Raw genomic sequence first — 11727 nt, 5'->3', positions numbered from 1 at the left:
AGGTCTACTAGAATAGATTTATATTGTGCAATTTTCCAAACTCACATTGGTTTCTCATACAGCATCTCTGTAAACTGTGTATTCACTGAATTTCACTCTGCCTTTAACGGCTGGTTGTAGCTCCAATAGCTCCAGCCCCCACCCTCCCTGTCAGCACAGTGTGCTCTGATTGGTCGGGACGTTGAGAATCGCGCTGAGCTCCGTGGAGGTGTTGTTTCCTTGTTTAGCGATACACAGCGAAACACAGCCTGAGCACACACAAAGTCACAGCCGAAGTAAAAACAATAAGTGTGGCTTGATATTGAGTAAGCAAAAGGTTGATAAACTCTGTGAGAATGGGTCTGCAGAGAGAATTTCGCCGCGATCCCAACTGTCTGTTATCAGCCTGCAGCCAGGGAGGAGAAATCAGCAGAGCTGCCTGCACTGAGTGTGTGTGTGAGGAAGTCCGTGGATTGGTCAATTTGGACCAATCAGCGGGGGCTTAACGTAACGGCTCCCGGACGTGACGTAACGTAACGGCTCCACCGATTGGTCCATTTCGATCCGGGTACGGTTGACATCATGCGTACCCGGAAGAATCAAATGGACAGTGACGTATCTCCAACGAGGCGTTTTGGGGAGGTATTTTCTGTGTTAGAGTTTTACTCCCTACAGGGTGTACTTTGAGGGTTTTGACTCTGCAGACCGTTTACATGCAGAAAAACCTTCATAACACACAGGGGGACGGGTAATAACCAGAAAAGCATGACATGGGACCTTTAACAGTTCATCATGGCTGCCAAATGTGTGGATTGATTCAGCAGACTGTATTTCCCAGACTCTTCACCTTCAGTGTCGTTTTAAAAGAACGTGTTCTATGACACAGACTCAAAGGTCAGTACTTCAAAAGGTATAGCAAATTAAGAATTGTATATTTAGCCAGCCCGAGTCCATCAAAAATGAGCGAGACTATGCAAACAAATCTTGGCTGCTTGACATTTGACAATCCACTCCTAACTTGTGGCTGAAGAAACTCACTTGATTTACATTTTGCTTCCCAGGTATGCTCGAACTGCCGGCCCAAGCTCACCTGCTGCCCCACCTGCCGGGGGCCCCTGGGCTCCATCAGGAACCTGGCCATGGAGAAGGTGGCCAACTCGGTCCTCTTCCCCTGCAAGTACGCCTCGTCGGGCTGCGAGGTCACCCTGCCCCACACGGACAAGACGGAGCACGAAGAGCTCTGCGAGTTCCGGCCGTACTCCTGCCCCTGCCCCGGGGCCTCCTGCAAGTGGCAGGGCTCCCTGGACGCTGTCATGCCCCACCTGATGCACCAGCACAAGTCCATCACCACGCTGCAGGTCAGACTTCTCATTCAGCTTCTTTTACTCACTGAGAGTCATGAAGGTGCACGGTGACGTTTGTCAAAGCAAAGATGAGACCTTTAACAAATTAGTCAAAGGGGATATTTGCTTCACAACACAATGAAAGAGTGACTTGTTCGAGGTTACTCCTTAGTAAATGTCAATCATCAATACAGGTGTCCAAATTAAACTGTGGAGGATTTGATCATTATAGCTATCATTTCTAGTTAGCTTTTATCACTAGCCAAACTCCGGCTCTACGAAAATCTTCTAATATTGTTTGCAATTCCTTAGTTGTAAGAGCTCAGTCTGCTCCTTTATTTCAATCTGGCACTAACTCCCAAAAATGAGGAAGCATCAGTGTGAATTTAATTTCAAGTCAAAAGGGCACTCGTAATTGATATCAAAGTCAGTTTATTTGACAGTCTTCTCTCGGTCTGGAGAGAAAATAACCCTGCTGATGATGTCATCCCTCTGTCATCCCTCCTTTGGTAGCTACTAATGTATTCCTCCAAGCTAGAGCATTGTTAGAAATGTAGGCTCTCACTCGGAGTGACTCCCCCCTGCTGCTTTGATGTTGTCCTCTTTTTTTATTTCTCAATGCGTTTCAAACACGTCATTAATTTGTTCCCCTTTTTAAATAAAAGACACCAAACCAGTTGGCCTTTTCAATCACACTCACCCCTATGACATCACTAAATCTACCAGCACACTGGGATAATACATGGAGAGTGTGATAAAGAACTACTTTAATGTCTGCTCTTATTTAATATTGTTCCAGTGAATTCGGGAAAATAATCAGTCTAATGTAAAAAATAAGCATTGTTGGTTTCCATGTGAAAGTAGATGAAGATGATACACTTTTTCATACAGCACTTTTCCTAACAATGGTTTACAGAGTTATTCTCAAACAGCTCTGAGGTTTAGAGACAGTATTGTAGCGTTGGGACACGATGACTGAACCCTGTTTTTGCGTGTGTCCTTCAGGGGGAGGACATAGTGTTCCTGGCCACGGACATCAACCTGCCGGGCGCCGTGGACTGGGTGATGATGCAGTCCTGCTTCGGCTTCCACTTCATGCTGGTGCTGGAGAAGCAGGAGAAGTACGACGGCCACCAGCAGTTCTTCGCCATCGTGCAGCTCATCGGGACCCGCAAGCAGGCGGAGAACTTCGCCTACCGGCTGGAGCTCAACGGGCACCGGCGCCGCCTCACCTGGGAGGCCACGCCGCGCTCCATCCACGAGGGCATCGCCACGGCCATCATGAACAGCGACTGCCTGGTGTTCGACACGTCCATCGCACAGCTGTTCGCAGAGAACGGCAACCTGGGGATCAACGTCACCATCTCCATGTGCTAAGAAAAACTTTGCAGAAAAAAAGAGGGTCAAAAAGTTACAGATTGTCCGGGGGGCATTTTTTTAAGGGGGGGTCAAATTCGTTGTGACTTCACAGCGTCTCCTCCCACCCCCTTTCTCTGTCTCACCCCTTGAGACGTGGAACTGGACTGTCTGATCGGGCAGCCAAGGGGTGGGGATGGATGGATGGAGGAATGGAGGAATGCATCAACACGAGGAAAAAAAACTGTGTAGTGATGGACTTCTAAACATATATATGTGAGACGCATGCACGCACATGCAGGTCCCGCCCTCTCTCGGTCACCACACACAAACTGACGAGCTGTTCAGTCAAACACCGCGTTAGTCGCTGTCTACTTCCCCTCCGTTATCCTCTGACATTTTACACACTACAGCCCCGCCCTTCTCTCAGAGACGCTCCGGAACGTGCCGTGGCGGATTCACACTGAGGAAGGCTCAAGCTATATCACAACACGGACTCCCGGTCAGTACGGTCTAACACCCCCCCCCCGCTGTTTGTATTCAAACTCCCTCTTGGATTAAACGCTCCACACCCGTGTCTTCATCTATTAGCGCCCGGGATATCGCAGATTTGGGATGTTTATCTCCACCTGTGATTGGACGGCTGTAGCACCCATAGCTACCCAGTTATGTGCCGGACTGCAGACGCTCCACAGATCATCCGTCACCCGCTCCACCCGAGGCTGAAGATTGTGACGCTCTTTAAATAGTAGATCGCCGTCGTTGCTAGTTATTCCTCCCGCTCTCACATGGTATGGATTTAGGAAAGCCCCGCAGCTACACCGGCCCTGGATTATAAAAGAAAATAATACTTCATGGGAGCGGACGGGTAAAAGAGGAAAACACACCCTGCATTACAGGCTGCTGTGGATGAGTTGATCGCGTGTTGGAGCATTTTGACCGAGGATTGGAGGGGTCCTTTTTTTTTTTCAGAACAAGGAAAGAAAAACATTTCAGTTGAGTCAGTTTTCTTTTGGGGTTTATTTTTGGAGTCTGTTGTTTCTTTTTAATTATTTTAGTTGTCTTTTTTTTGTAAGAGAGGAGAGAAGAACTCCTGATATGTATGTATGTGTATGTGTGTGTTGTGTGTGTTGTGTGTGTGTGTGCGAGATGGACATGTGGCAAAACGCCTGCTCTCTCTCTCCCTTCTCGCTCTTTCATTTCTCCTCTGCCTCAACCACTGATGACTGAACACCCAACCAGGAACGAGGGACAGTTTCTATCGTTACAATGTTGCTATTGTTATTATTAAATGGGGATTATCATAATTATCATTTTTTGTAACGACTTTTAAAAAAGAAAAATTTAAAGGCAGTTGTAAAACTTGTGGCTAAACTTCAGTGTTTGTAGTTAAAAAGCAAGTTGTGTTGTTCTTCTGACGGTTTGTGCCCCCCCACCACACCCCCGCAACCGAGTTGGATTGTTTTTTCCTCATCTATTTGTCTCTCCGTCCTCTTGTTTGTGTGGTAAGTCTTTTCTTTTTCTTCTTATGTCTGAGGGAGGGAAGTCAAGCCAATCATCTCCCTTTCTCCTCATGTGGAGTCTCAGTAATGTCGCTGCTCCCCATCAACTCCCTGACTTTTTTCTGTTTTAATTTGTCATTAAATAAATCTATCTTTTTCATACCTGGTGACTTTCTTTATTTTCTTTTTATCGCAAGCCTCAGTTCATATGTATGGCTGCATATGTTGTTGTCGTATAGCGGTTCACATTCTACGGCTGGTTAAGGTAACAAGAAAAAAATCTAGTTTAAAAAAATAAATACAATTCTATGCAACAAATGCCAGTTCTGAAAATGTAAGGCCATGCAGAAGTTCTTTTAAAATGTGTGTTGCTGCTATGACACCTACATGTCCCTACTGTAGACTACCTGTTGTAAGAGGATTGTATAGAAGTCTGTGAAAGGTTGAGATAATGCACAATACAATAATACACTTCAGGGAGATTGCACATTTCAGCGAGTGGGACCTACATGACAGGATTAATCCAAAGCAATGTTTTTTTTTCTTTCCCAAGGGTGTGTGTGTGTGTGTGTGTGTGTGTGTGTGTGTGTGTGTGTGTGTGTGTGTGTGTGTGTGTGTGTGTGTGATATTTCAAGGCTGTTCCTTTTGAACCACACACTCTCTTACCTAGGTCAAATTAACACCTCCACACTGTTTGATTTTGAATTGATTACAGCTGAAACAATTAATTCCATTGATAGGAAAAAAAAACTTAATTTTATAAGGTGAAATTTAAAAAAAAGGACTCTTAATTCAAGCCTATCTTTCTTTGTGATTGACAACTAAATTGAAGCTAAACCATTTTTGAATTATAAAAGTTCCTGACAGATTAATATACACTGAACAAAAATATAAATGCAACACTTTTGTTTTTGCTCCCATTTTTCATGAGATGAACTCAAAGATCTAAAACGTTTTCTACATACACAAAATAACCATTTCTCTCAATTATTGTTCCCAAATCTGAAAAAATCTGTGATAGTGAGCACTTCTCCTTTGCCGAGATAATCCATCNGTGTGCCTTGGCAGTCTCAGATCATTAATAAGCTTTTATAAGACATGAGATAAATAGGGCAACTGTGACCGGTTGCTTGCCAAATAGTGAGCCCACATGTATCTGTACTGCTAAGCCTTATTATAAAGGGTAGTAACTCATTAATAAATGGGAATGTGTCTCACACTTTACAATAAGGCTCTCTTTTGGCAGTTATTAATTTTAGTAACTCGTAAATAAATGGTCATAAAGAGATACCAAGAAACATCAAGATGGAAGGGGGGAGATTCAACTCAGTGAACAACAGTATCTGTTGTTTACTGAGTTCAAGGATGCTGGCTGACGAAGAACACGAAGTAAGCTAGGTAGCCAATATAAGGCTTAGTCATCTTGCCAAATAGTGAGCCTGTGTTGATGTACGAAAACTATGTTAGAACTGGTTTATAAATGGTTCTTAATGATTAATAAAGTGTTTACAACCTAATTAATAACCTCGTTATAAACCTTTATGAATCCTTTATAAGGGTAGTCTTTTTGCACTACTTTTTATTGTATTATATATGTTGGATTGTTGGAGGCTTGCGTTTGAACATTACGATGAAGCTCAGCTGTGTTCCAAGTTTGCCCGTAAGTCTTTAACAAACTAAATTCTAAGTCTAAATCCATCCAGCGCACCATTTTGCAGGAATTTCAAGCGTAGGAACGGGAGCCCTTCTGTACCAACAGTGTGGGAAAAGTCTGATTAAAATACACAATATGTTAGAATTCATCAGCGACACTATGTTTTTAACCTCATTACTCTGTTGGAGGTCAGGTCAGAACANTATAAATCATTAATAAGCTTTTATAAGACATGAGATAAACAGGGCAACTGTGACCGGTTGCTTGCCAAATAGTGAGCCCACATGTATCTGTACTGCTAACTTAGCAGTACAGATACATGTGGGCTCACTATTTGGCAAGCAACCGGTCACAGTTGCCCTGTTTATCTCATGTCTTATAAAAGCTTATTAATGATTTATAAAGTGTTCACAACCTAATTAATAAATGAATTACAAAGTCTTATTGTAAAGTGGTACCAAAAAGTCTATATACATGTAAATAGAATATGATATGTATACTTCCTGTTTGTCACGCCTGTCCTCTGTGCGTCAGTTTGCCAGCGCTCTGGGGACCTACATGCACGGTCAGTGCATCAGCGACCTGAAGGTGTGGACGAGTCACATGAAGAGGACCATCCAGACCGCCGAGGCTCTGGGGGTCCCGTACGAGCAGTGGAAGGCCCTCAACGAGATAGACGCTGTGAGTTTCTTTGTGATTTTGCATTCATTTTGGGTACACAAACGTTTATGATACTTCCAAGTTTCGTTCAGCAGAATAATCTCCACAAACAAACGTGCACTTAAGGACAGTTAAAAAAGACGAGTTGTGTTATAAGAATGTTTTTATATTAAATGTCCACAGCATGTACTCTTTTGTTCATAGTTTGTATCATTTTGCAAACATGTATCCACTGTCTCCTTGTTTGAGTATGAAGGGGTGAGAAAATGAGTTAAGTGTGTGTTTTATTTTTAACGTGTGTGTGAGAGACTCTGCTCAAACCAGCCACCCCCATCGCTCGAACAACACCCCACTGCCACATGAAGTGATTTGTTCCTGTGTTGTGCCTCAGGGTGTGTGTGAGGACATGACGTATGAAGAGATTCAGGAGCATTACCCAGAGGAGTTTGCACTGAGGGACCAAGACAAGTACCGCTACCGCTACCCTAAAGGAGAGGTGAGGACGGAGGGTTTGATGAACTAGACAAGGGTCTGAATGTTGTCCTTGTTGTAGTTCTATATGTGTGATTGTAACTCATGTTCCAGCTGCAGCTCAAACTATGCTCCAGTATGTTCCCGCCTCTGAAGTCCTGGTGATTGAATGTTTGTTGTGTTATCACCATGACTGCGGTGTGCAAATGAGTGATGCCCTCAGGAGTCTCTGCTGACGAGTTAAAACACAAGAGGCTTCATTATTACAGGAGAATGTTCTCAAGGATGAGACAAAACATTGGACGACAAAATCTGAAGGAGAATTTAGTTTTTCTATTTCATTGAGACACGATATAAAGAATCGATTCATTTAGGATGAAATTAAAAGGAAAAATATGCGTATAAGTATTTCAATTGGTGAAAAACCCTCCAAAACTCAAAGATATTCATTAAACAATAACAAAAAACAGGGTAAGTTTTGAAAATATGGAACCAGTAAATGCATTTTAACTTGATGATTGTCTTAACCGATAGTTTGACTATTAAAATGTGTTTTTGGTATCTTTTATGATAGAAAGTTTGAAGTCATACATATCAAAACATCCTAGTAAATAGAATACAAACAAACACGTTTACTTCTCATGTTCAAAACCTGCAAACATCTAATTCTGTCTAAAGACTAATGATAATTATTTCAACACTTATTTTCTGTTCTAACAGTGTTTTTGTGTTGGCACCACAGTTTGAGTTTAACTGACTTTGTGTGGACAGTTTTGACATCTCTCTCTCTCTCTCTCTCTCTCTCTCTCTCTCTCTCTCTCTCTCTGTGTGTGTGTCAGTCGTACGAGGACCTGGTGCAGCGTCTGGAGCCGGTCATCATGGAGCTGGAGCGGCAGGAGAACGTTCTGGTCATCTGTCACCAGGCCGTCATGAGATGTCTGCTCGCCTACTTCCTCAACAAGACTGCTCGTGAGTAGTGATGTGAAAAATTATCAAACAAATATTTATAGTTTCAGGTATGTCCTGGTACACCTGACAAACGTCCAAGTGGTCATGAATCCACTTCTTAACAGCAAGAAAGATAGAAAGACTAGACAGACTTTCATGCTGTTGATTACATGATATGGGTATATGTATTTCATACTACTGTATCTGTATAGAGATGTAACTGTCGTTTCTCCCTGTGTGTCAGACGAGCTGCCCTACCTGAAGTGTCCTCTGCACACGGTGCTCAAACTCACACCTGTCGCCTACGGTCAGTCTCTCAATTATTTCCTCACACATTCACAACCACGATGTATAAACTCCTTAATGACCCCGCCTCTCTTTGTCGATGTTTGTCTTTTGCTCTCAGGTTGTAAAGTGGAGTCTGTTTTTCTAAACGTTGAAGCTGTCAACACACACAGAGACAAACCAGTGGTAATTCATTTTTCACAAACTTGTAGACTAGAGGGACAGGTAGATTACTCAAAGATAATGAAAATGTAAGTAGTTGCAGTAATATTAGATAATGAAGTGAGATTTCACAGTAATTTCTTTTCCTGGGTTTAAAATGTTATCCTGTCCCTACGATCACACTTCTTGATACATTAGAACATGTATTAAGATAATAAATGTGTTAGTGCTAATAGTCAGTCCACAGGTCTGATTCAAGCTTATCAACCAATGTGTGCCCAAACACTATATTTGGTACAAATGTGATCAATTCAAACTAGTTTTCTCCCTTTGGTTAATTTCAACTAATGAAGTTATCGTTAGCTTGCAATGCTATGCTTTCACAGAAGCTTCCCTAACGCTGTGTCTCGTCTCTTGTTGCAGAACGTGGATGTGGACAGAGAGCCGGCGGAGGCTTTGGAGACGGTCCCGGATCACATCTAGAGGACGACACGGGGGAACTGGTTTAATTTCCATCCACCTTAATGGAAAGTGGCCTTTAATTTAAGTAATACTAGTGTTCATTGTTACCCGGGTAATTGTTGTGAAATGTAAAATCATTGTGACATATGAAATGACACATTTCTCCGATGGCAGCCTATTTCCATTGTAAAGCCTTTTATAATGCAGGTTCCAGACGTCTGGTATGAAGAAGAGGAGACTTCCTTTACTGTGAAAGTGAACTACTGCGGGTCAGGTGACCAGGATCTCTGTTTGGATATTCGTGAACATGCATGTCTGTGTCCCTCATTTCGCATTTCCTCCTCCCTACTTGTAATAATACATCAGGAAACTTTAAATCGCCCAGTCACCTCTTCATGTCCATCCGACCACTTCACATCGTGTTATCATGTGTCTCACAGAGGTACATCATATGAGAATCCAAACGACTGGAAAGCAGCAGTTCTTTTAACACACAGTGGTGCAAACAGGAAGTAGGGGGTTTGGTAACAATGTAAAATAATACTTTAAAGAGAAATATGTGGAAGTAGTTCAACATTTTGATAAATTAACGTATTCACTTTCTTGCTGGGAGTTAAAGGAGATATACCACTCTCATATCTGTGCACTAAATCTGAAGCCAAGGAAACACTTAGCAAGGTTATCACAAAGCCTGGCAATCTCACAGCAAGGATATTAGTATTCAGTTTCAGTTTGTGATTAGGGAGATTGTATCACATTTATTGACACACAAATTAAATGCTGTGTATCCTTATGGTCATGTTAACCTTATTTGTATGCCTGCTGGCCGAGCCTCATATCTAACATACAGAAATAAGAGGGGTGTCGTCATCTCAACGAACTCTTGGCAAGAAAGTGAACAAGTCCAAACTATTCCTTAAACTAGGATTGGCTTGTTCATCGGAGTCATTTCGTATCCTGTCTAAATCAACAAAAGGTGCAGATCCCACTGGTAATTATAACCAGGGCGTGGTGTTCGTGCGACAGTGGAAAGATCATTTGTCACGGTGTTCTGGTTTTAATATGATCATTTAAAGGGACATTTGGCACTTTAACTGCCCAAATACCGTGATGTGCCTCACATGAGTTAAATATGATTATGCTATGCACCCTCACTGGACACACACACACTGGAGGCAGAGGCACAGTGTGTGTGTGCTGTTTATAACTGACATTGGTCATTTTATTAAGATACATGAGGGACTCTGGTGCAATATAGTGTTTTTAAATTGGTTTACATGGACCTAAGGTCAAGTTCTGGCGGCCTGTATCACAAAGCACGTTAAATATATTTAAATATACTAGTGGTTAGCGCTCAAACACATTGTATGTGATTAGGTTAAGGGGCGGGACATCTCTAAGAGGTTGACCAATCACAACAGAGCCGGCTAGCTAACCAATCAGAGCAGACTGGGCTCTGGTTTCAGACAGAGGGTGAAAAGAGGTGCTGCAGCACAGACAGCATGAGAGAAATAAAGAGCTTTTTGAACATTAAAGCATGAGACATGTCCCAGTAGAGACGCTACATACTGATGAGCAGAATAGAAGGCCTTTAAACATAACCAGCTAACTAACGGTAAGCTCTGTGATACAGGCCTCCGGATTTGAGCTCATTTCTGTCACCTGGAGGACCAATAGAAAATACAATCTTCTCAGGGGCCTTTGTTTTATTTAAATGCCACCACATGAAATAAAGTGTAAATAAATGCATGTACTTATTTCAACACAATGTGAAAAGTGTCTTAGTCAGAAATCTAGGATTTAAAAGTGATCCCTTTTTAAAACCCATGTTCAGTTTGTAGCAGATTCAATGTCACATCTGTACGTGTGTGCTTTGTTCAGGGAAACTGTATCCACGTCACCGCTTTTTCAAACTGCTCTTATCGTCCATTGTTGTGCAATTGTGCCCGTGTGTGTCCTGAGCTCTGTAATAGGTAGCTGCGATGTCGAAGAGTTACACGTCGTCTTGTCTAACAGCCATGAGCGTATGTGAGAAAAATGAATGAAAAGTCCAAATAAATGCAATCATTGATCAAACACAAAATCTTTTATTTTCTGAGCGTGAACAAATAACTGGTACCTTTTCAAAGTACAGGCAATAAAAGCCTGAATATTGTGTGTGATGTTAAATGTGATCCTATTTGAAAATGAAATTGAAACTCAACAGCCTACAAAGGTGACGTATGAATATACAAATATATAAAATATTAAATAGAACTCGGAATGGATTTGACTGTTGAGTTTAAACGGACTCCAAGGCGTTGCAAAACTGCAAACAAAAAATATGGTGACACAGATGCAGTTCTGTCTTTCAGCACCATCATTCAAAATAAATAAATTAAAAAGGTAATACTATAGAAGTTATCTCTGGCTGCTGGTGCTGGGCTGTGTGGAGCTGGGCTGCGTGGAGCTGGAGCTGTGAGCCTCTTGGTACTGCAGACTCCAGCTCTGAGGGTCCTGTTCATGGAGCTGAAATCACACAACACATCTTGGTTAGCGGACAAATACTCAGCCAACTTTAAATCACCCTTTCACCTCTTCCTGTCCATCTAAACCACTTCATGGTGTCTCCACATTCACAGAGGTACATCATATGAGAAACCAAACGACTGGTAAGCAGCAGTTTAACACACAGTGGTGCAAACAGGAAGTAGGGGCTCACCGTGCTGTTTGGTAACAATGCAAAATAATACTTTAAAGATAAATGTGTTTAAGTAGTTCAACATTATAACTAAACACTTTCTTGCTGAGAGTTAAAGGACAGATAACACTCGCACATCTGGGCACCAAATATGAAGTCAAGGAAACAGCTAGCTTAGCTTAGCACATAGTGTAGACGGGGAAACAGAGGACTGCCAAGGCACAC

The 11727-nt window shown here is 42.3% G+C and overlaps 2 protein-coding genes across 2 annotated transcripts in view; both read left to right on the top strand.

Annotated features, from left to right (window-relative positions):
* The window catches only part of siah1 (siah E3 ubiquitin protein ligase 1), an 8612-nt gene extending 4270 nt beyond the window's left edge, over nucleotides 1–4342 (top strand). Inside the window, exons 3-4 of the mRNA XM_010778245.1 lie at nucleotides 1041–1337; nucleotides 2328–4342. Of these exons, the coding sequence (XP_010776547.1) occupies nucleotides 1041–1337; nucleotides 2328–2699 (669 nt within the window). The 3' untranslated portion in view covers nucleotides 2700–4342. The remainder of the gene's footprint in view (nucleotides 1–1040; nucleotides 1338–2327) is intronic.
* Nucleotides 4343–5545: 1203 nt separating this feature from the next.
* LOC104951631 (6-phosphofructo-2-kinase/fructose-2,6-bisphosphatase 1-like) lies at nucleotides 5546–11626 on the top strand. The gene is made up of 7 exons (XM_010778340.1): nucleotides 5546–5569; nucleotides 6369–6515; nucleotides 6886–6990; nucleotides 7805–7934; nucleotides 8158–8220; nucleotides 8320–8384; nucleotides 8784–11626. Exons 1-7 carry the CDS (start codon nucleotides 5546–5548, stop codon nucleotides 8841–8843), a joined length of 594 nt encoding a protein of 197 aa, XP_010776642.1. The 3' UTR covers nucleotides 8844–11626.
* Nucleotides 11627–11727: the final 101 nt, after the last annotated feature.

Source organism: Notothenia coriiceps, unplaced genomic scaffold, assembly GCF_000735185.1.
Source record: "Notothenia coriiceps isolate Sejong01 unplaced genomic scaffold, NC01 NC01_scaffold00019000, whole genome shotgun sequence".
In the NCBI taxonomy this organism is placed as follows: Eukaryota; Metazoa; Chordata; class Actinopteri; order Perciformes; family Nototheniidae; genus Notothenia; species Notothenia coriiceps.
The sequence above is the reverse complement of the archived record's forward strand: the minus strand, read 5'-3'. Positions and strand labels throughout refer to the sequence as shown.